Source organism: Homalodisca vitripennis, chromosome 1 (assembly GCF_021130785.1).
Source record: "Homalodisca vitripennis isolate AUS2020 chromosome 1, UT_GWSS_2.1, whole genome shotgun sequence".
NCBI classification, from domain to species: Eukaryota; Metazoa; Arthropoda; class Insecta; order Hemiptera; family Cicadellidae; genus Homalodisca; species Homalodisca vitripennis.
The window spans coordinates 9,392,501-9,416,809 of record NC_060207.1 but is presented as its reverse complement, the minus strand read 5'-3'; the positions used below and the strand labels follow the sequence as shown (position 1 = coordinate 9,416,809).

Here is a 24,309-nt window from a genome sequence, read left to right as displayed (position 1 = left end):
TGACTTTCTACACTTCTTCTTTTTACTCTGTGAATAAAAGTCTCAAGCAGAAATCTGAAATAGTTAAATTCAGTTTGTTTACAAACTCTTTTATTTTGATATTTTCTTGTTACCCATAAGAGCAATGTAAATATTCACTAACACTCAGACAAATCCCATGGTATGAGATGCACACCATCATCAAACTCAGAGTTGCCAATATATAAATGAAGCTTCATGCAACATGTTCAATCTAATGTCAGAGGTCGGTTTGTTTTTAAGATATCGTGCAGACAGATAAACAGAAATAACATTTTTCCAGCCCCACGAGTGATAAGCTTCGCTAAAGCTCAGTAAATTATTTTGCAATCGCCATTATGGTAGCACTTACTGAAAGTTTCTGCATAACTTCACTGATCATGAGCACCTGGACCCAAAACTAAACTCATTCAACAGTTTATATATGACATATAACGCGGTGGTGTGTGGAAATAACTGTCCCAACAATCCCCAAACAAGTTGAAACTTGGTACAAAAATTGACTTTGTAAATATCTCAGCCAAGTTTGTTGACAGCCTTGGAATGTCACTTCATTTCAAGATGGTGGGCGTTTAAACTTTTTTTAAATTTACAACTGTTATTAATTAACCTACAGAAAAGTGTTTTAGAATGCTTAAATAAGATTTACTACAAATTTTGTTATAAAAATGTTTTGGTAATTCAAGCATTTTTCGATATATTGATTACCCATAATCCCATAAAACTTTTCTATCACCATGAAAAAGTGATAGGAATGTTGAAATAAGTTAAAAGTTGGTTCAAAAATGGACTTTTAAAATATATTTACTACTTAGTTGGCCAGCTAGGTCAAGGAAGTCTCCAGCAAGTGGGTCAAAGGGATCCGGACCCCACTAAATTTTCAATTTTTTCAATTACTTTTTTAGCGAACGGTTATTACTGAAGTGACTACTTCTTTTGGAAAGCTATGGATTTATAAATATACAAACTAATAGTTATTACTACTGATTAATGAATCCAAAGTATAATTACTGCTTCATTTAGTTGATTCTAAATTGAATTTCAATACAGTTAATATTAATTTATATTCCAGTTCACTGCGAAACTAGCAATCCTGACAAGATTTAAAAAAGATTAAAAATAAATTGATTAGATATTTTCTAGCTAACAAAGCCATAATGTAATTTAATCCTGGAAGAAAATTAGTCTTTCTGTTGATTATAGTTATAACCTTTACTCAATTACATTGGACCTTACCTTACATTCATTTTAAAAATAAATTACTTAAAAACAGATTTTAATACAAACTCTGCTGAAGAAACGTCAAAAAATGTAATGCTGAAAGATAGTTCTGTACATTGAAATGGGTCAAGGACTTTTTAAAAAACAAAATCGGAAATGAGTGGTTGACTGCACTCTCCTTACTTTCTGTCCACTACAACAAAAAAATATCAGTCGTCTTGAAACCCCCCCAAACTTTTTTCCTGGCTACGTTCTTGTACGACATTTCATTTCAAAACCGTGTGTGACTAACATTTAAAAAAATGCATAACTCTGTTATTTATGAATCTAGAGAAAAAGCAAAAAGTGGTTCAGAATGCTTGTAACATTTCCAAAACACTGAATTGTTATTAATAATTTTCTTGTACCTCGAACGGACTTTGAGATATTGATTACATGTAAATCCCAAGAGGATAAATTAATATTTTAGTTTCAAAATATACATACGTCTTTGACTGAGCTGAAAGAACTATTTTTCATTTTCTTCTATCAATTAACTACAAACGGTAGAATGTATAGATCTAATCATAAAAAACCTATCTACATATACATAGAAACATCAAACTCTAAACCACATAGGTGTTGAATTAGGCTGTAGTTCAATGTTACATAACTGCGGAAAGAGTATAAACACTGATTATGAGAAAATGTACAATGATTGGAAAGACAAGGAATCAAACATCTTACCAATAATATGATGTGTTAATTTTTCTATTTGTGTTTACCATTAGACACAACAGGTGTCATCATATTTTATATTTGTTGCAAGATATTTGTATTCTTCCATTATTGAAAATGATTAATTTCAAACTGACCAGTAAATTGTGAGCAGAATAATAGATAATTAGAATAATACATTTATAAAACTTATTTAAAATACATACATAATAAGTATATCAACAAAGGAAAATTAAAAGAACAAAAAGTTAACAAATAATAAATAAGTCATACATTTATATCGAAATATTTATATATTTTGAAGTTATAAAGATTTCTGAAATTAGCATACAATTGTGGACAAAGTATTTATATCGCTTTCAGAATATAAATATAGATGTCAATTTATAGAAAATAGAAAACATTAGTTCTGTTTAAAAAATATTTATTTATTTATTTTTTTTAATAGAGAAATAATGAATATAACTTGTTATATAAGGATCATTGGATTAGTTTAAACAAGATTTAGAAAAAACTTCAATTATTGGCCTGAAAATCTGTACCACTATAGTTTTAATTTGACTTTTTTTCAAATGAAGCGCTGTATTACTTGAAAATGAACTTATATTTTGAATTTTAATCCATACTAATAACAAATCACATAGATTACTCATATAATACAACTATTCCATTTTAATAAAATAAGAATAATAAAATTTTTAAATAATATTAAGATTAGCATCTCTCAGAAATGTCACCAGGGCAACTGTGATAAACAATAATGTTGATTTGCTTGGTTAGCAACCAAATCAGTATTATACAAAGTAGTGTCACAGCTTTAAAAACACCTGAAATTGTTAGTTAGCTTCCTCTTTACAGTAAGTATTACTATATTGCATAGCTTACTTAACTACATATTGAAATCCTCAAATCGTAAAAAGAAATACTTTATATTTCATTAAATAACGTAATTCCTCTGTTTAAACAAGAAGAATAAGTTGTGGTTTTCATGATAACCTTAAATAAATATGGCAGTAATTTATGAATCATGCAACATCTTTTTGATGATTTCACTCTTAACGGCTGTTGTTAGGTAAACCTATACATTCTAGAATGTATGTAGAATTAATTTCAGAAAAATCACTAATTACTGATAGAAATTAGACATTAATAGGAGCACATCTGTGGTTCACAAAAGCTCTTCCACCCTACATTCATCCACCATAATATTATTGTGAACAGCTGAAAACTTTTACATGACTTTAAATAATTTGCAATAGCTTCTCTCCAATTTGTTTCATAATTACCAATCTCAAAACAAAAGAGGAGAGAGGTACAGTAACATGAAAACTTTGGTGTTGAAATGTCAACAAGTCAAGACGGCTTTTTTTATTTGAAAGAGTTGAATTTTAAGGTAGTCTAGTGAATATTTGCTATTGTATTTGACTACAATTATGGCATGTAAAAGTATAGAGGTGATTTATATACCACTGAAAAAGTTAAACTGCAAGCAAATTTTATGTATAATAAATAGGTTATTCTAGGTTTAACTTTTGGTAATCCAGCCCTCCTTTTAAGTTTGTTCCATGGCTTTAAAAAAAAAACAAGGATGAAAAAATAAAGAATTTTTAATATAATTAGAATATTGGTAATGACTGAGAAAAGTCCCTTTGACTCAAAACTGGATTTCTTTCTCAGAAACTCTTCTACACTTGAAAAATATGTTGTAAGCCACCAGAATGGCAAGTTCTCTTGTGGTGATGTACTGAAAACTTGTGTTTCCCCCACAATAATCTACAACAACTCTCTAATACTTAAAATGCAGTTAGCTATTAATATGTGGTACTGTGTAATTTATCAAATGCCATTGCCATCTAGTCTTTGGTTACATTCAATTGAGTCCACATCTAAATATTTACCATCTTAGTTTTATTTTAATTATCACCACACACAGTACCGTTTTAATTATTATAACACTACATTTGTAGTTTTAAGACATCGATTTTTAACCCTTTGGGTGTCAGTAGTAATGTAACTATTTGATGCTCAAAAGGTTAAACATGAAACACAAACTAGCCATAAAATGGCTTGATAAAGGAGAATAGCTGCAAAATATTTGTGGTTGAGTTGGGCACCATAAAAAGTATTGTTAATGACAAGAAAAAAAATTGAGGAAACATTGAACAAGTGGGCATCTGGAAATAAAATGTTAAGATAAAGCATATCTTATTTCAGCAAGTGAAGATATTTCCAAGGAAGTGGAATTAAAGGAAAATAACGAAAAAAGATCATATGGAAGCCAAGGCATTGTTTGTTTGTCACAAGCATTATGTGGTAAAGCATTGCCAGTTGCAGAAGTCCTGCTCAGAAAAAAAAAACATATTAAATTCAAAAATGGGAGTTTATGCCTTAAAAATGCAAAGTGTGATTTGTTTGCATGGAGAAGTGACAGAAGCGGTTCAACATTCATCATCTGATCGTCAGTGGTCTTTGAGTTAGATTCTCCAAGAATGTCAATGAACTAAATGCTAGCTAACACTTTTCTGCCCCTGTAGTATGTCTCCAACATCTAGACACATAAAAGCAGGAAGAATGGTAACTCTCCTTGTAAGCATCCTTTCATCAAGTTTCATTCTTGGCTTAGAGTTTTTATCCTTAGGAGTCTGTGTTTCTCAGATTCCTATACTGAATGTTTTCAAGTTCCAGGTCTCCGATTTTAAAGCAGATGTGAGCATGATCAGAGAGGGAGGGCTTGTCAGACACATGCCAGCCGTGTATCCGATTAACCATACCCCTCGCCATCAAGGTCACATCTATCATCTTCTGCATGCAATACGTAGGAACATTACCCACATTTGCAATCACCAGACTGCAGGACATTATATACTCCAGAAACAACTTGCCTCTGATGTTTGTTGTGTTGGTGCCGCCCCACGCCTCATTGTGTGAATTAGCATAACAGCCAATCACCAACTCCAAACCGCTCCTCCCAACGTGATCTACCAAGGCAGCCATCCCTCTGGAGGTTAATCATAATTAATACAATAATACTTGTGTGATTTTAGTGACTGAAAAGTGGACTTAAAATGACAATTGGATATAAAACATGCAAGAATACTGGTCCAGTCCCTTGTGTACGATGGGCCTGCAAGTCTGATCTGCCAGGTTATGACTACAAAACTTCCACTGGAGTTGGTCTGCAGCATAAACCTTCAATTGGTGTCCATGTTCAGGTAAAACATTATTAGTTACATATCAATTGACATTTTTAATTCACAAACTTGACTTCTTTCAAACACTTATCGATTAATGAGTTCTGATGTTAGCTATCATCTCAATAGTAGTTATTATCAGATTAATAATACTATTATATAGTTCTTAATGATAGGCAGTTGTATAAATATAAATGGTTTCTGTAATTGGTTGAAAGCAAAACTTTTGCTCTCAATGAGAATAACTATTTTCAGCTGGAACAAATACAATAGTTCTATTGCTTGCTTCTATAGCGTTTTAGATGCTTGTGGAAATATGTAACTACTAGCACAAACCCACGGATTCATCTGCAATTCCTATGCAAAAATCCATGTTTGTTTGAATAGCTCCCATGGTTTCAGTAACACTTGAACTATTTTTGATCAATCTAGAGGAACTCCAACGTTGAAGTTCATAGTTTTATTAGTGAAAGCACTAGTAATATGATAGGATCCAGTGATAATTTCAAAGTGGAATAAGTCATATATATTGTGCATCACGTAACCATTTTACAGTAGTTTTTCACGTTTAAGAGGATGAAAATTTAAGCAAAAGTGTGACTAATTCTATTTCAGGTTTTGCACTTCTAGTTCAAATTAATTATATTTCTAACGCAAAATTGGAGTTTGAACCTTGGATTTGCCCCGAGAACCAATATAAATAGACCTATATATAATTTTGTATTGAGGTTGGATTCAAAATAGTACAGTTTTCTAAATTGTATGTATATAGATATTGTTATTTAAAATTAAAAACTAAAATCTACATGAATAATAGTAACACATTTCAGTACTTACATAATGAGAGTTGCCATCCATATCTAAAGATAATACGATACAGTAAAGTTCTTGCTCCCTAATCCATGTTCACTATGTCATACCATTTCCTCTGTCCAGTCTAGGAATTATATTGTATACCTCATCAATGAGAAATGGATTTGATGTCACCTCAATGATATTTTTGTCTTTAAAACTGCATTTAGTGGTCTTGCGTATTGCTTTGTGACCCAAAATAAATAATTGGTTTGCCTTCTTGTGACGATTTTTAAATAAGAACTGTTGTTACTTTTGTTATGCTTTCACACTATAAATGTAAAAAATTGAAAATATTGGTTAAAATAATTAAACTTATGGTCGTACTGTTATAATACAATGTTTACACATAGCAGTTGAATACATTTAACTTGCTCTTTGAATTCACATTACACAACTTTAGAGACCAAGATGGGATTTCTTTGCTGCTTTAAGGGAGGCGGTACCCCAGAAAAATATTTTTTTCACATTTTTTTTTATTTTTTTTAAATGTTAAGCGGCTTTTTCTGCACACAATGATATATAATACATGTATATTTGAAAATTGTAAACCTACAGAAAAAAAGTTTTAAAATATGCTTACATCATGTTTTCAGGAAGAAAATTTGTGACAGCGCTTGCGTTTTATTCACACATGTACTATTATACATATGACCTTTTATTTTTGTGTGCTATAATTTGCTTTTGTTGTGTTGGCAGGCCTGAACTAACTTCTATTTCATCAGCTTTGAGTTCTGCTTCTGACTTTATACTGTTTGTTTATTGTTTTGCTTAGTGTTTTTGGTGCTTTGTGAAGTGATATAGTGAGTGTTAGTTAGTAATTTTATATTTATTATTGCTAACAAGATTGTTTATGTATAAAATATGCCTCGTGTTAAAAGTAGTTATGCTAAACCCCGTAAAGGAGTTGGTGGTAGGAAAAGAAAACCAGCCAGTCCTAACCCTAATGAGATGTCAAAAGATGAGTCTACCCCTAGGCCTGAAATGTCAACACAATCTCAGTCAAGCTCTTCAAAGAAAAATAAACATAGATAAGTATGAGATGTTTAATTGTGATGAAAACTATGACAATGAAATTATTAACATGCAAATTTTTATCAGATCAACTTTTTAGTTCATCACTTTGTAAAAATTGCAAGAAAAGTGGTTTACAAGTGCGTGCTGCTCAACATTTTTGGCCTGGCTTTTGAGATGGAGATTTATTGTTGCCATTGTAAATATGTACATAAATTTAATAGTTCTAGGAATATTAAGTTAGAAAAAAAGACTCTATTTGATGTAAATATTAGACTAGTGGTATGGACTGAGGTCTATCGGGAAAGGTATGGCTGCAGGCAAAATGTTATGTGGCGTAATGAATCTTCCGCAACCTCCAACAAAACCGTTTTCGATATAATAAATTTTTAAAAGACAAGGCTAAACAGGTAATGGATGAATCCATGAAAACTGCTGTGGATGAGGCTGTTGAGGAAAATAAAACCTTAGGTAAGAACGAACGCGACTTAAAAGTAGGTATTGATGGCACTTGGCAACGGCGTGGCTTTAGCTCTCTAAACGGAATTGTTACTTGTACAAGTGTTGACACAGGAAAAGTTATGGGACATAGAAGTGTTATCTAAATTTTGTAATTGTTTGGACAAACAACAACATGAGGCTATTTGTTTCGGCAAATTATCAAGGCTCGAGCGAGGTATGGAGTCAGCTGGAGCCTTAGCTATTTTTCACCGATCAGTAAATAAGTATAATGTTAGGTACTTAGAGTATTTAGGTGATGGAGATACAAATAGTTTCAAAACTATTGCAGACAGTAAACCTTATGGTGAAGTGGAAATACAGAAACTGGAGTGTATAGGCCATATTCAAAAGAGAATGTGGGTCTAGGCTAAGGAAACTAAAAAGAGACTCAAAAGGCGTAACACTTTCTGATGGCGGCAAACTAGGTGGAAAGAATAGACTAACAGATGGCATAATTGATCAATTGCAAACCTATTATGGAAATGCTATTAGGAAAAATACTGATAACCTACAGAACATGAAGGCAGCGGTTTTGAGCCATATATTTTCATAAACTTTCGACGGACGACAATCCTCAGCATGGCCTTTGCCCGTCAGGAGAAAATACATGGTGTAAATACAACAAGGCAAAGCAACACTAAAGAGCCATATTCTCATAAGAACAGCATTCCTTCAGCTATAATGTTAGCCTTGAAACCAATCTTTCAGGCTTTAGCAAATCCTGACCTTCTTCGAAAATGTTTACACGGTAAGACGCAGAATGTCAAATGAAAGCATCAATAATGTCATCTGGTCTAGAGTGCCAAAAAAAGATTTTGTGACATTGAACACACTTGAGTTTGGTGCTTATGATGCTATTTCTACTTTTAATGATGGCAACATAGCAAAATGCAAAATGCTTAGAGCAGTAGGCATTGAACCTTGCAAGAGGACAATTGACGCAATGAAAAGTTTTGACTACGAGCGAGTGCGACGAGCAAATTGTGCGATAAGTGACTTTTCAAAGACAAGCAAGGAGACAAACCAGGAATTTAAAAAGAAGGATTGAGGAGGATTTTTGAAGAGGAGCCTGCATATGATCCAGGAATGCAACTAATGCTACGGGTAAATAAATTGCATGTTTTTTTCTATAATTTTGTTATTGTTTTACTCTATTTGTGGCTGGGTATAAGTTCTATTTCATAATTTTCTCTGTTATTTCTCTTATAAATGTATTCTAAACTCAAAAATGTTTGAAATAATATAGCCTAATTAATTTTTTTTGTATTATCTTTCACTCCGTTATGACTATAGGCCCTAACCCGCATCGCGTTACTTTTGATATACAAATTTTCCAATTATAGATAATTTCTAAATATTAAAAGCATATATAGCCTATTCTATTAATATAAAGATCACATTTAATTATAAAAACCAATTACATATCATATATAGGTAAAAGATTATATAACATAGCTAATAGGTCATTATATTCGTTTTTTTGCGATTTCCCGCAAATTTACTTTTTACAGTTTTTTGCACACAAAGGTACACGTTTCTCAGAAACTACTTGGACAATCAACTTGAAACTTTTACACACATTTATATAGGTATTTTGGCACCTACTGAGTTTTTTTTGAGATGCCTCCTATTATAATTAGGTACCTAAAAAAAATATTCTAAATTCCAAGTTTGATATTTCAATATGGGTTTGAAAAAAAAATTCATAAAAAATTTATTTTTAAGATACAAGCACCAAAAAAACTCAGTAGTTGCTTAAATACCTATATATGTTGTATAAAAAAAAATTAGGTTGATTGGTCCATTAGTTTCTGAGATAATGGTACCTATGTTAACATTACAAAGATAGGGTACCGCCTCCCCTTAAAGACTATTGGGGCGCAGCCCGGAAGGTTTTATGAAATAAGAATATGCCTATGTTCAGGAACCCTAGGAATGTCCATGTAAAATTTCAGCACATTTGGTTGAATAATTGATACGTGAAAGCAAAACAAACAAACAAAGACACTTTCACATTTATAATATTATTAGGGTGATTTTAGAATCTTTTCAGACACACGAATAATTTTAAATACAAGGAGAACTTCCAAAACCTTTTAGAGAGTTGGACCACATTTTATCAATGTCCTCAGTTAAGTAAAAACAAAAGGTCCCCTACAGTCAGGTTTAACGAGTGATCTAAGGCATCTTTGAATCTTTAGTTAGAGAGAGTGCAGGTTCAAATCTTGACTGTGACCTTATCATTTTTTATCAGTACTATCGACTTTGTACTGTACCGACTCACTCCTTTATTCTGTTTGATAAGACCCTTGGACAGGCCAGTAGCCCATTAGGACAGACAGAATAATGATAATGAGGGGTTTGGCATCTCCATTATTTTTTTAAGAGGACAGTTTAAAAAAGAATGGACTGGAGAACTTAGGAAACTTATAGGTTATTAGGAAAACAAACCATGTACATAGAGCTTGTGTTATTCCCATCTATTATGAGTCTTGTCACGTAGAGGATCAAGAATGTTTATTTTTGTCCAACATTAAGCATTAACAATGTCACAGGATTGGCACGAATTAGGCCACATCATTTTCCATATTTCATTATAACTAGTTTCTTATAACTAAATTAAAATTTCTTTATAAGTAGTTTAAAATGTCCTTATAACTAATTAAACATTTCTTTAAAATTAGTTTAAAATTCAATATGATAAAAATCATTTAGGTGCACCTCTTCAACTGAATAAAAAGCTTTCATGAGTCCAAGTACACCTCTTAAATTTTCAAATAATTAGAAGCTGTCACCACATTCAATCTATTAACACAAGTCTTTATTATCAGTGGTTAACATTCGTTAAGTAAAAAATAATCAAAAGGACTGAACTCCAATTCTATCCTTGATAAGACTATTTAAAGGATACTGTATTACTAGTTAATCTTCTAACACAGTACATTTATCTTGCAGAACAAACCTGCTGTCATCCCAGATCATCTAAAAACTAAGGATCTGACAGTGGTGAAGGATGGCTACAGGACTGTGCTGACTGATGATCTGAACTGGAAACTGGTAGATGCTGACCCCACAGATAAGGCTAACAAGGTTCCTTGTACATCCCTGTACATCAAACGTTACGGAGAAAAGGTAATTTCAATATCCTAGCTACAACATGTAAGGCTTGAGAGATTGAACATATTTTGCTGTAAAAATATTTAATTTTTAGTGAATTAATTAAACGATTATGTGTTATTTAGGTAAAAGCTAACCCACCCAACCCTGCGAGACAGCTGGAGTCGGAGTACAGGGATAAGTACCAGAGACAGCAAGTGTTTCCGGACGACACATGCACAGTTGACCTTAGGCACCAGTATTTGTGTAGAGTAAGTGCTATAGTTGGATCACACTGTCATTTCTAGTGTTTGAAATAGCAAATAATACATAATACTAATATTTGCAAATACAGTATATTTAGTAACATATAAATATTTTGACACACTTAGCATGTCTTTCAATACACTGCAGAACTATTTTGGTGAACTGCCAAAAAATTCAATACACAGGTTATTTTCCCATTTTATCTGGTTTCTTATATCTAATTTAAAATTTGTATGGATTAGAAAAAACAACATATTTGAAATATATTTTATACGAAAAAATATTGGGTATTCCAAAATTGACACTAGGAAGTTCCAGGGCATATTCTAATAACACTTTGACAAGAAGAAGACTCTTTTATATGAATTGTAAAAAGAAAGATGGTTTTTATATTCTGTATCCTAAATCCTTCCTGTCTAAACAGGAACATTTTCCAAATTTCAGTTAATGTTTCCTATTTGATGACACTTGAATTGTTGAATAAAAAACCTCTGACTTTTGTGATAACAATTACATTATTTTGGATAGTTCGGAAAAATACTTTTTTTCCCAAACTTTTGTAGGGGTCCCAGGTGAATTTCTGTAAGTGTGTTCATAAGAAAAGTCTTATTTTCACCCGAGAATAGTACTTAAAATTCCATAACATCAATTTGGAACAACCTGGATTTTTAGTACATCGTAGTTTGTTACTATACTATATTTCTGTTTGATTTCGATGTAAAGCAAAATAAAACAAACTAGGTTGTTATTATAGGTGAAGCCAGACTGTAGTCAAGCTCCACCTGCAGAAGGATTTGAATATGACGGCTACACCAGACTCCTGGACCCATACAACACTACTTATGGGCTTACACACCACTACATTCACAAGGTAATAATTATTCAGCTGAACTAACTAACAGTATTTCAATATATAATTTTGGTTCAGTTTAAAAATTCAAGATTCTTTATTAGTCTTTAGACACAAATAAAGTGCAATTCACATCGTTGCAGTCACAACGAACCAAAATAATAATAGGCATTTTTTTTTTTGCCTATTATAAAAATAAAGTAATAAATCACTTCCATTAAATTAGCATTCCTCAATACAGGGATTCTGTCATGTAACATTTGGTAATTTTATTATATCAAATTACAGCGTCAACTTAAAAGGATAAGAATCTTTTAGTAAAATAATTATGTTATTATTTATAAAAGATAACAACTAAACAGAGTAAAAGATTTAATATCACTGGTAAATGAATATAAATAGAATAGAATAGAATACAATTTATTTTTGAAAATATTACAATAACACATTAAATTTTCCAATATTAATTTTATTATTTCAAGGCCTTTTGGAATAAATGATTCCATCATCAAGCAACTTCACAAATTAATAAATTAACATAGGAGAATTATAATCTCCATTCTCTGAAAATTCACTATTCTTCTCTTCTAGACTATGCTTTTTTTTAGATAGAACACATTATTTTTTAGACAGAAAGACACTTTAATTTGATGTACTTGTTTGCATCCTTGATCAACCAAATTCGAATAGTTTGTTGCATAGTTTGGTTAATTTAGGAATGTTTTCGGTATTAGAGGATAACTCAGCAGGTAAATTGTTGCATTTGTTTTCATAGTTCTTTTTGGACACCAACTACAAAGGATGTTCAGGTTTACTTAAATTATAGTGAAGTTCCTTTAATTAATCTTGAAGCTTAATAATATCTTCTTCTTTTAGTGATAGTATGGTTTCTAAAGAGTTTTTCTTTCTTTCTGAGATTTAAAAAATATAACTCACATTAATAGGCCTACATTAGCTTTAAATTATTTCTACCTTCACAGCCTCCATGATTATTATTCTATGAACACAGTGTTAGTCATAGATGGTTTGTAGTTCCAAGAATTGGGAAATGTACAACACCTTTTTTGAGGTTTTCATTTTGCACTATGGTTTTTGTCTACTTTAATGTTTAAACCATCTTCTCTGTAAAAATGGCTGAAAATAGTATTTCAAGAATCCTTGTGGGCAGTGTGTGTGGGAGGGTGTTTGTTTTTATGCTTTGAATAATTAGTCCTGTGCAGGGCCGCATTTACAAATTCGGCGCCCCTAGGCCTACAGACCAAAGAGCCCCCCCCCCCCCCCAGAGGACTCTGATTACACTGATGTAGAAATCCAGTAATTTTCTTAATTACGTAATTTTGATGAAAGATAATTACAATAGTAAAATATAGGATTTTTTTGAATAAATAAAAGCAATGAACCAGTTGCAACATAATATTCTAGCTATTGTTATAATAACAGTGGTCATTTGTATGGTGTAAAAATAAGTTAAAACATATGAGTTTTTTAAAGTCTTTTATTTGATTTCAATCCAAAAATGAAAAAAAAAAAACGTAAAATACAGCTAGAAATAATAACATGAGTACACATAAGATAATTTGAAACATATTATATTTGATGAAAAAATTAATTTTGCAGCTTCGATATAAATACTTTGTACAAGAGAAGAAAGTTTGGTGTTTTGGGCAAACATCCAAATGCCCAAAAGAAAGCCAATTAGCCAAAGGCTCAAAATCATTAAGTCATTACAATTTTCTTCTTTGCTTTGACTCAACAAAAGTACGTGTTAATTCTTCTACGTCCAGGCTTTCAGTGAGGTCGGATTCTATCGCCATAACAGAAAGTGCATTTAATTTGCACTGGCTTAGAGAGTTTCGTAAATGGTTTTTCACTCGTTTTAAGACAGAAAACGAGCGTTCACCGCTGCAGTTGGTGACAGCTGTACTTAAAACTGTTCTTAAAACAATTTCCATGTTTGGAAATATGTGCTGCAAGCTCTTGCCATAAATTAATTGGAGAAGAGTCTTGAAGGATGGTTTCTGTTTCGTCTTATTTTCGTTTTCCCTTTCCCTCTCTGAGTTTTCACTTTTTAAATAGAACTTAAATTGGACACACTCATCTAAGAAGCATTCTTCCAAATCATCTTTGTAGAGTTCAACTAGCTCTTTGCATTTTGATTTGATGACGTTGTCTTCCAATGTCTCCAACTTCAACAAAAATCCAAACTTGTGCTCGACGCCCGTGTAAGCGTTTGCCCTTTTGTCGAGTTCTGTAGATAATCTATCTACAATTACGAAAACACGTTGACTCGGAACATTTCTTTGGGGTCAACAGGCTCGCTATTTTCATTGTTGTTGGCAATTTCAACCCCGGACCTAGTTGACCGTGGCCACCCGCCCCGCCGAGCGCCAACACCACCCGCCGCCGCAACTTTTTTCTTTTGTGTACTTTAAAATTTATGCGCCCCATAAAATTTTGCGCCCTAGGCCTGGGCCTAGTGGGCCTATAGGGAAATGCGGTACTGGCCCTGTGTTATTACAATATCTGTTATTAATTTTATGTTTTCAGTATTCTACAAGTTAAACAACCTTTACATGAAGTAAGCCATACCATATGTCTCGTAACAGATTTTGATAAGTTTGTAAAATTTCAAGTCTATAGCTCATTTCATTCTTGAGGTGTCCTGCATACAGACAGACAGACAAAAAGATAATCATACAGAAAATAAATTTTTACATCTCCTTTGCAGGCAAGAGAAATTGTACCACTCTACAAGTGATTGGCTTCAATGATACTCAGCCAAATCCCACGGATGGACATGCACCAACATAGAACTTATTCTTTTTACGTAGAGATGCAGTTTATGTAAAATTAAAAAGTGCAGATGAACTTTTTCCTAAGATCTCTTGCAGGTAGTTATGCTGTATGTGTGACTGCATTACACGTTTGAATGTCATATGATTGTTCTCAGTTTGTTTACAATTGATTTATTCTGTGTTTTTTAATTTCCATCATGGTTACCCATAGGCGCATAACAAATGTTCACTAATGCTCAGCCGAACCCCATGGGGTGATATGCACAAATTCAATGTTGCCTAAACAGAAATGAAGCTTGATGCAAAATTTACAGTCAGTTTGTTTTCGAAATATTGTGTGGAATGACGGACATGAAATTCTGAAAAAACCCTCCTTGCCATGCCCCCAGTCTTTAACTACTCTTTCTTCTTCACTAATGGGTCCTCTATCTTAAAGAGGTGATTGCACTATTTCAAACTTGTTAAGAGCTGACTTTTAATGGTGGCCATCTTTATTTTAATTCCATAGAACAAATAGCAAACCTTTTTATGCCCTTTTTTTAATCCTAGTGATATGAAAGAGGTCCCTTTTTAAAGAAATAAACTATATACATCCAAAAGTTTTTAAGATTTGTTTGTAAATTTTTCAGATAAAAACTAAACACAATTTTGTACTTTTATAGTATACCTCCTAACACATTTGTTGTGGCTGACGGGACGGGAAATACTGCCCTCCAATCCGCCCAGACTCATTGCCTTTTTTTCTTTCTTTTTTTCTCTTAGGACAAGAATCTTATAGATTGCACTTGGCCCTATAAGAACTTTGTGCTGCTTCTTAAGTGACAGTATATTCTGGATGGGTAAGGTTGAGGGTAGGGGCTGCCTCCTATCAAGATCCTTGAGGAAGAATTTAGGGCACTAATCTCAGGTCATGACCCCTCAAAAGAAGGGGAGGCTAGCTCTGAACCAGCCTCTCCAGTCAAATGTAGGCAGGGGGTGGCACACCCTTATGTTGAGACTAGCAAGAACCTCTGACACTTAGGGAACAAAGTCCACCAACTCCAACTATCATCTCCCAAAATAGACTAGACCTATCGATAAACACTTGCACCCCAGAATCTCAACATTTGCGGTTAGTGATGTGCCGCTCCTGGACATCCATAAGGTTGCTCAGATTTAAGTGATAGATCAGTTTTTGCTGTGCCCAGTGGTAGATTCAACTGGAAGGTATAAACCAGCCAGAAGTGATGCTTGCTGGATTCACAGATAAGTTATAATCAGGTTGAGTGACAGGAAATATAGGAAATATTTATATGCATGGAAGGCACAAAAAACTTCCTGAATTGATAAATTTAAGACTGCATGTCTAAAATGAACTCAATAGTGAATTGGTACAATCATGAATATTAACAAAAACCAAAACAAACTAATGTATGATTTCAGAGGAATGCTGATTTCTTCAGAAGTGAACCGATTGACGTCACTCCAATTCTGCCTCCTCGGATCAAACCTGTTTATGACAAGCTGGTGTTTAGCAATCCTTGTTTCAACAAAACAGTTCATCGGCCATTTCGATTTGTGCCTCACTCGTAAGTACTACAATTCTTTATAAATGTCTGGTATTATATTGCTAGCCAGGAGAGTGTTATAATTAGTTAAGTATCCAATAGTAATAAATCTGTAGAGTTACACAGGGTACACCACTGCGAAGCTATCCATCATTACACCCCAGTGGTGTATTTAGAAAACTATTTATGGTCTCACTATTATGGTCTGGCAAGATGGGTACCAACAACAGAATTGTACTATACTCACATATCTAACCTATATTCCAATGAAACTGCCAATGCAAATGTTATCCAAATGATAAATTTCAAATAAATGATCATAAGTCAAGTAAAAAAATACTGATAATATTTTATTCTATTTTCATATTATGTAAATAGAATACATTTTGTAAACAATTATAATAATTTTGTATAAATACGACAAAAAACTTAAAAAATGTTCAATTGAATGTTTTTTATATTATTTCTGTTGTGGTAAACCCAAAAACACATAAAAAATTCAAAATAAAAATTTACTTTTTTAGGCCACTGTTACAGAGAAAAAAATACACTAGTCAAAGAGTTGATCATTCATTACTTAGCTGAAGACATTAAAATAAAGAAACAAATATCATATCTTGTTGTTATTTTGCTTGCAGAGGTTTGGTGTCAGAAACAAAGTCCAGTTTTGGTCTGCCTCTGGGTGATCTGGTGGTGTTCGACCGGGATGTGGCATATGACGAGGCTTCACATTCAGCATCTAGAGGACAAATCTTGGCAACTCCTGCCATGTACAAGACTGAGTACTCCTCTCATATAAGTGAGGGTTGGCCAGTGAATGCCTGTGTCAAACACAGTGATCGCGAGATTGAGTTGATACAATGTGAAGACTAAATTGATGCATTACTTATCCAAATATAAACTTGCTAATACAGTACAATACTGATATTTTATTCTTGTTAGGTGTAAAATTCTCATGTTCAGCCTTTCAAATTTTAGTTCAGGCTGAAACTTAAACCACTGAATGCATAGTTAAGTTAAATGTTGAATCAATTTTTTTATTGAATACATGGATTTACATGCAGGACCACCAATTTTCAGTGCGATTATTATTGAGTTAAAGGAAACAAAAATATTACATTTGCCTATTTCTACTAGTTAGATTACTATTATTTGCTCATTAAGTAATTTAATTTGTGTTACCTCTTTGTTTTGTTTTATTATTACTTTGGTAATGTACCCTATATTTGTGAAGTGCCTGATGATGGAATCTTTGATTCAGAAAGGCCTTGCACAGAAAAAAAAAAAAAAAATATATATATATTGGAAAATGTCATATTCCTTTATCTAGTGATACTACAATGTACCCTATAGTTAAATCTATCCATATAATTATTACAAGGGTTTTAATTATTTTTGCTTTGTATTAATGCTCTTATTATTTAATTCTTATACTGTTACTGTAATATTTCAATGCAGACTGTGAGAGCTTGTTTCCAGCACACAGGCAGTTGCCTTTGCTGGGAACACATTTTACTTTGTAAAATATATTGCATATGTAGGTTTTTATTTGTGCGAAATACAATTTTCTTTTATTCATTCACGTTGATTTTGACTGAATTGGAATAGAATTAATTATTAACTATTATATTGAGATTTTACAGTTTTTACTCATTTTAAATCGCTAAACACAATCCTTAAATGGTGCAGTCTCCTTTAAATTTTTCTGAGATTTTAAATATTTCTTATTTTGACACACTTATAAATAAATCTTATATAAGCATAAGATAAAAATATACAACACCCTCAATACATATGCCCCGAAAGGCAGGTGGACCTGCGCACACAGCTTGTACAGGTACGTTCCCAGATGGAGTGTACTAACAATGCCTCATTGTAGTTCAGCCACTGGTTATTCTCTGCTGCATTTTTTTATTGTGACTAAAGCTTTATTGTGAATGGTTTCGTTCATGTTTGTGCAGTACGATTCAGATTCAATAGGAGACCGGAGTAATTTGAATGTTGTGTATTGTTTTTATCTAGGTAAAGTGTGCAATTCTTTCTGTAAATTACTTGTGTGTTTTATATTTTATTTATAAGAATGGATCCTGCCAAGTAACCCCGGTCAGAGTACCTTGCACACCAACTATGAACAAAACTACAACAGCGATGGTTCTGTGGACCCCATACAAAGCGTTGTTGATTGTTCCTCAGATCCTTCATCTGGTCATTCTGAAAGTGATGATGAGTCTATTGTTATTGAGATTCCTCAGATATTGAATTCGTCAGAATCAAATAAATCTTTACTAGTGCCAGTCTCTGAGGTTGGTTCCCCAATAGATCTTTTTACACTTCTACTTGACGATATTAACCTGGAAAGGATTTGAAAATTTACAAATGCTTATGTATTCAATGATGTTTAAAGTAAACTCACAACCTTTACACCGAAATTAAGAATCAATGCGTGGAAAGACATCACACTGTACCTGGCTGAAGACATTTTACTGCACACAGGCACAATAAAAATTAATCAAATCCAATTAGAAGACATAATACTTGTTCAATTTCAAGTGTTTTAGCAATTTCATGCCGAGGGACAGGTCTTGCCAATTATGCGTTGTTTACATTTTTGCAAAACTAAAGACAATGCTCTTATGACCCTGATACTGCAAACACCATAGATAAGATTCAGTCCGTTGTAGGTTACTTCAGTGAGAAAATTGAAATTGTTTACTACCATCAAAAAGACATCTCTTGATGAGGTTATGGTACTATGTAGAGGAAGATTGTACTTCCGTCAACAAATAAAGGGTAAAAGGCACAACTTTGGTGTCAAATTATACACCCTGACAGAGCATCACAGATTTATTCTAAGATACCTCATGTACACAGGCTAATCAGATACTACTGTAGATGGTGTAGGGCATACGAAGAAGGTTGCCCTTCACCTTTTGAAGGATTGTTTTGGGCAAGGCTATTCAGTGTATATGGACAATTACTATAACAGCTACGCCATTGCTTAAATTACCCTCGCCTTATTAGCTGAAAAAACAAATTGCACGTAGACATTACATGTTTTTCAAAAGTTTACACCTCAAGAAGTACCTAATCTATCCCTATAGGCGGGCATGAGAATCACATGCTATGCAAATGGTGTGATGGTTGGGAAATGGAAAGACAAGAGGACTGTCTTAAACATCTTGACTGAACACGAAAATAACATGGTGGATTTTGTTAACAAAAGAGGTCGTACAAGTCTAAACTCTCTCCCAGTAGTGAAATGTAACGTTCATATGAGTGGTGTTGATTGTGCCGATGGCCGAGGTGCTGATGGCATACCAAGCATTTGAAAGAAAATCCCTCAGGTGGCACAAAAAAATCTTTGTCCACACAGAGTAGAGTGCTCATAAAGATAAGGACAATCATCCTATACTTTCAACAAAATAAGGCGGTATGATAGCAGCAGAGCTAGTAAAAACCACTTCCAACAGTAAAGGCCCAGCTCTATTTGCAGCCGGCCCCTGTTGGGCTCAGAACTTGTGACGTCACTAATCCAGGAAACTTGGCCTGAAATATCATTTAGACCTTCAATCCTGCCTTTTCACTATAAAAGATAAGTTTTTTCAATGTAACAAATTTTCAGCATCTGGTAACTGTAACTATACGGCAGCAGTGAATGTGTTCTTCAGTCTCTTTATCTTTTTGTCTGACAATTACATGAGTATTATTCATGTGCCTGATGGTTGGTTGTAAGTGTATGAAGCTAAAAAAATCAAATATATTGTGTGCTTGCACAGTACAAACTAGCTCTTGGCTCCTGGACTTTGTTAATATTGTTACAGAACCGACAGCCCAACTTGTATGCCAAGTGAAATTAAATGGGAGTTCTACAATCTTAAAATAGTAGATTTGTCTCTCTAACGATTAATGAATCACATAGTGGAAAATACATATCCAGCTGGGTAAAAATATTTAGTCTCTATCAGTATTTTTGGAAATCCCAAACACAACCTATTTTCTAAAAAGAGCCGTGCATTTTGAGCTAGTTCAGTAATTCTTAAGTGATAGTGTGATGACTCATTACCAGGCCAATTCATTTCACATAAAACAAGCTCTGAGTATTGCTGTAATCTACTTGAGGTATCAGAAGTCTGTATTTATTGTTGTCACTGAAATTGAAGGAAAGGCCAGCCTGCACCAGCCTCTCCAGTCAAAACGGGCAGAGGTGACACGCCCTTATGTACAGGCTAGCAATTGCCTTTATTACTTAGGAAACCTCACCAACTTCAACAATCATACTCCATAGCAGACTAAACCTAATGATCTTCCCTTACAACCCAACATGTCATTTGCGGTTAGTGATGTGCTGTGATCTTTATATGGTTGCTGATTCAATTTTTATTTAAGAGTTTAATGGTACGTCAACTAAATAAAGTACAATATGAGAAAATAATCATATCTGTTAGTTTGACATTTGTAACTGTTTTAAATGCAAACTCTTCCACTTTGACCCCCAGCAGATCTAGTGTATCTGTGGTCAACTTTTTCCTTTGGTGAAATTCCTCTTTTGATTTCATGAAAAAGCAAGTTGTCTGTGTGCTTCTAGACTGATACTACAAAAACACCCATTTCCTAACTCATGAAAATTTGAACAATAGATTGTTTGCAGGGAAGTTTCTCACAGCAGCCCTTTATGCGATAAGTGATTATAAATGATCAAGTATTGCTCAGTTGTTATGTGCAGGTAAAATGAGGTAAATTCAAAATATTTTGTCTCATTTCTGAAGTAATACTGATACCAACAAATGAACTATTACTATGATCTATGAAAGAAAGATTTGCAGGAAAATTAATCTCATTATTAATATTGCTCACCTTTATTATTTTCTACAAATATTATTGGATAAAAGTAGCAAACTAATAATAAACATGAATTCGAACGCTATAATATGTAAAAAAAACTTTGTACTTGTTCGATAGTTACTTATATTACAAGGAAAACAAACTTAAACTTAAACTATAGGCTTATATTGCAATTTAACTGACTTATGCTATTAATGTATTTAGCTAATAATAGCAGGAGTGTGGTGGTATGAGATTAGATTAGATTTAAATAGGTCAAAATTGCATACTAATATTATAAGCTGTTGTTCTTAGACATTATAATAATTTTTATGAGTTACAAAGTCAAACATTAATAAAACCACAAAACTAGTCAAAAGTACTAGAAGAGTTCGCTTTTATTTTCACAACGTTCTTTTACTGACAATTTCAACTCGAGACAGAACTTTTACTGACTTAGGTGTAACTAAAGATAGACTGTCTATACATGTAAACTGAAAAGTGCGTAAGAATAAACATTTGACTATCAAAACATAATTTATAATACAGTTATTATTTATTATGTATACCTTAATGTTTTCTAAAGCTTAATGTGTAAAATCTTTATAATTTTTCTGACCAATAACCAGGTTTACTAGAAAACTATTATAATGAAAATAAAAAAATAGTTAAACTTTTTTATATACTTTGTAATAAAATCATGATTTTTTTATTTCCGTTTTTCAATTACAATTTAATTCCTTGAGATGCCAAGAAGGTACAAGTAATGTTTTAAGATAAATTAAGTATAAATGTAACATTGAATTTTTTGTAGAATACAACTTGAGAATTGTATAGTTGTGGAACATTTTTTACTTTGTACTTTAAAATATGTTAGTTCAATTTATTTATACTTGTTTGCCAATAAAAAATAAAATGATTAAAAAAAAACATTTTTTGAGTACACTTTTGTTAAATATAGTATTTTCTTTTTTGAGATTCAAAGTTTGAAAAATAACAGACATAAATCCCAATTGTTTCCAAAATTAGGCTCATAAGTTGTATTCGAGTAAGGACACTGGGATATAAAAGGGTAAATTCTGCCCAAGTCTGGTGTGATAAAATTTAATCTCTATATATTTTCTGATTGTGGTATTTTTGGGATTGTCAACTCTGGTTTTTACTACAACAATGACGAATATTTTTCTCATGCTGTATTGAGAAAGTAGAAACACTGATTTGGTTGATTATCATTGGTCAATAATAGTTTATAATTCAAACTTTTATATCATATCTATATCCTGAAAAATATAACTAGTACCTCTTAACACCCAGAGCTTTAAATTACTAACAGTAAAATATTATTAGGTTAACAGATAATTAAGTCATGTTTTGACAATATGTATTTTCGCATACCGTCCAAATTCTTAGACAAGTTTGTGATTTATTATGTAAGAAATATTATGTTGATTATCAATACAAGAGAATTGTTGGCATTTTCAGCTAATCTTAAAACTGATCATAAATACAAAAAATTAAACTCTTACCTTATCCTACTTTATTTGATGTTGGGAGCAAGTACACACTTAAAACAACTGTACCGGCAGTTATGTTGATTTTTGTTCCGTAAGAACAATGCGAAATGTAAAATCATTTTATATTTCTTGTATTTAAAGTAAAATTACTTTAAAAATTCTAATAAACTGTGTTTTACTTTTACTATTCCTGATATATATACGTTACTTTTCAAAATAAATGCTTAATATTATAAAACACTGCAGAGGTTTTGAAAACCACAAAGGAATTTACGTTCGGATACATACATTTTGTATGTAATAAGACATCTCTCAAAACTCTGGCTGATAAAAGGGTGTAAAACAGATTGAAGTTCGGTATTGTTCTTATGAAATAAAACTCAACATCATTTCAGTTCAACCAGCTCTCAACGTTACAGTTACCACTACACTCCTGTATCTCAAGTCTTATTTGGAACTATATTAAGTTATTTATTTGTTAAATTTAACTTTACTAAAAGTTATTATTGTAATAGATGTGGTATTGACGTGTTCAAAATCGTATTTCTTTTTCTTGCTTGGTTTTTCTTCTTCTGGAGCTTCTGAAACCATAAAATGCCCAAAATTAATAAAAAAAATATTCTCCAGAATAATGTTCAAATAGTAAGATTGGAGATGCGATGTTTAACAGTGACATACGTAATGTCACCTGATTAGTAACATTGGACATTTATTAGATATTTTCACACACCATCCAAATTCTTATGCAAGTTTGTGCCTTATTAAGTAGGAAATATGTCCTGCCGAGTTTTCAGCGGTGTTGGTATAGGCTATTGCAGGGTTTATTTGCCACGATCAGAACTGCTCCACAGTCAGCACAAGTGTATTGTTTCTCACCCACCACGATCAACTTTAGTGATATCTTCATTTACCAAACTGCTGTCAGAATCTCTTGATTCGTCACGTCAGGTTGTGGTTGATAAATCATCCTGAGTCCGCATCCCAATCAACATCATTCTCAGAAAGGTACACTGCTGAATGCCTAACTCACAACAACGCATCTGTACAAATTTAAAATTGATAAAACGTCTTTATCATTATTACAATTAATTCTTGCCAATACGATTGAACCACAATCAAAATAGAAAATAAAACGAACTTGCAGTAGCAACTTGAAAAATGCAACTGAAAAACAATAACGTTCTATTTCTAACATCAATAAAACGTCAATGTGTTTTTATCATATTTCCTTAGTTGACTGTCAGCGTGTAGTAGCAATTAAACAGCACTGCTGTGGATTTGTAGTAGTTCACAATAAAATCTACTAGAGACCATTGTGTACCATCTTACAGCTGTTAGGCATCGTGTAGCGAAGCAGCATTTTTGAGAGGGTGGTGCTGTCAGTGCCAAGCATTTATGACAAGTCACCTCTCTCAGTGTTTGTGTAGTGTTTAGCCAAATAATTCACAACTTTAAAAAATGCACATAATGAGATGACATTTCTGTTATTATGTAAGGGGGAAAGTTCTCCCTATGAACACAAATCTCAAATGAACTGACCAAGTTACGATAACGTGCAGAAGTCTTTGCTGGCATCCACGGTTTGCTTTGTACCTGCCATTCAATGTTAAGTTGATGTTCATTAAGACTCTTATATTAACACACTTTGACTTCTGTGATGTCGTAATGAGTGACATGACCATTGAGCAATCGGGCAGACTCCAGCGTGCTCAGAACTACTGTATCAGATTTATTTTAAATCTCAGATGTCATGAGCACGTTACACAATATTTTCAGCAATTTTAACTCATGAAAACTTCATCAACTACGTTGTAAATTCCATATTCTTTCTATTCTACATTTAATTATCAAAACCAAATATCCTGTTTATCTGCCTGATCATTCCAACTTTATCTCTGATATTAG

At 32.7% G+C, this 24,309-nt stretch overlaps 2 protein-coding genes across 3 annotated transcripts in view; one reads left to right on the top strand and one right to left on the bottom strand.

Annotated features, from left to right (window-relative positions):
* Positions 1-2,690: 2,690 nt before the first annotated feature.
* Positions 2,691-16,971, top strand: LOC124355127. The gene is made up of 7 exons (XM_046806497.1): positions 2,691-2,813; positions 5,001-5,168; positions 10,470-10,646; positions 10,757-10,882; positions 11,632-11,748; positions 15,945-16,090; positions 16,708-16,971. Exons 2-7 carry the CDS (start codon positions 5,022-5,024, stop codon positions 16,940-16,942), a joined length of 948 nt encoding a protein of 315 aa, XP_046662453.1. The 5' UTR covers positions 2,691-2,813; positions 5,001-5,021; the 3' UTR covers positions 16,943-16,971.
* Positions 16,972-20,897: 3,926 nt separating this feature from the next.
* The window catches only part of LOC124356968 (F-box only protein 22-like), a 38,505-nt gene continuing 35,093 nt past the window's right edge, over positions 20,898-24,309 (bottom strand). For both annotated transcript variants that reach the window (XM_046808312.1, XM_046808321.1), the window contains one exon: positions 20,898-22,985. In XM_046808312.1, the coding sequence (XP_046664268.1) occupies positions 22,876-22,985 (110 nt within the window). In that variant the 3' untranslated portion in view covers positions 20,898-22,875. The remainder of the gene's footprint in view (positions 22,986-24,309) is intronic.

Coding starts and splice junctions, on each gene's coding strand:
- LOC124355127 (XM_046806497.1), top strand. CDS start 5,022: ATGACAATTGGATATAAAACATGCAAGAATACTGGTCCAGTCCCTTGT. Junction 5,169..10,469: donor CAATTGGTGTCCATGTTCAG/GTAAAACATTAT, acceptor TTTATCTTGCAG/AACAAACCTGCTGTCATCCC. Junction 10,883..11,631: donor GGCACCAGTATTTGTGTAGA/GTAAGTGCTATA, acceptor TTGTTATTATAG/GTGAAGCCAGACTGTAGTCA.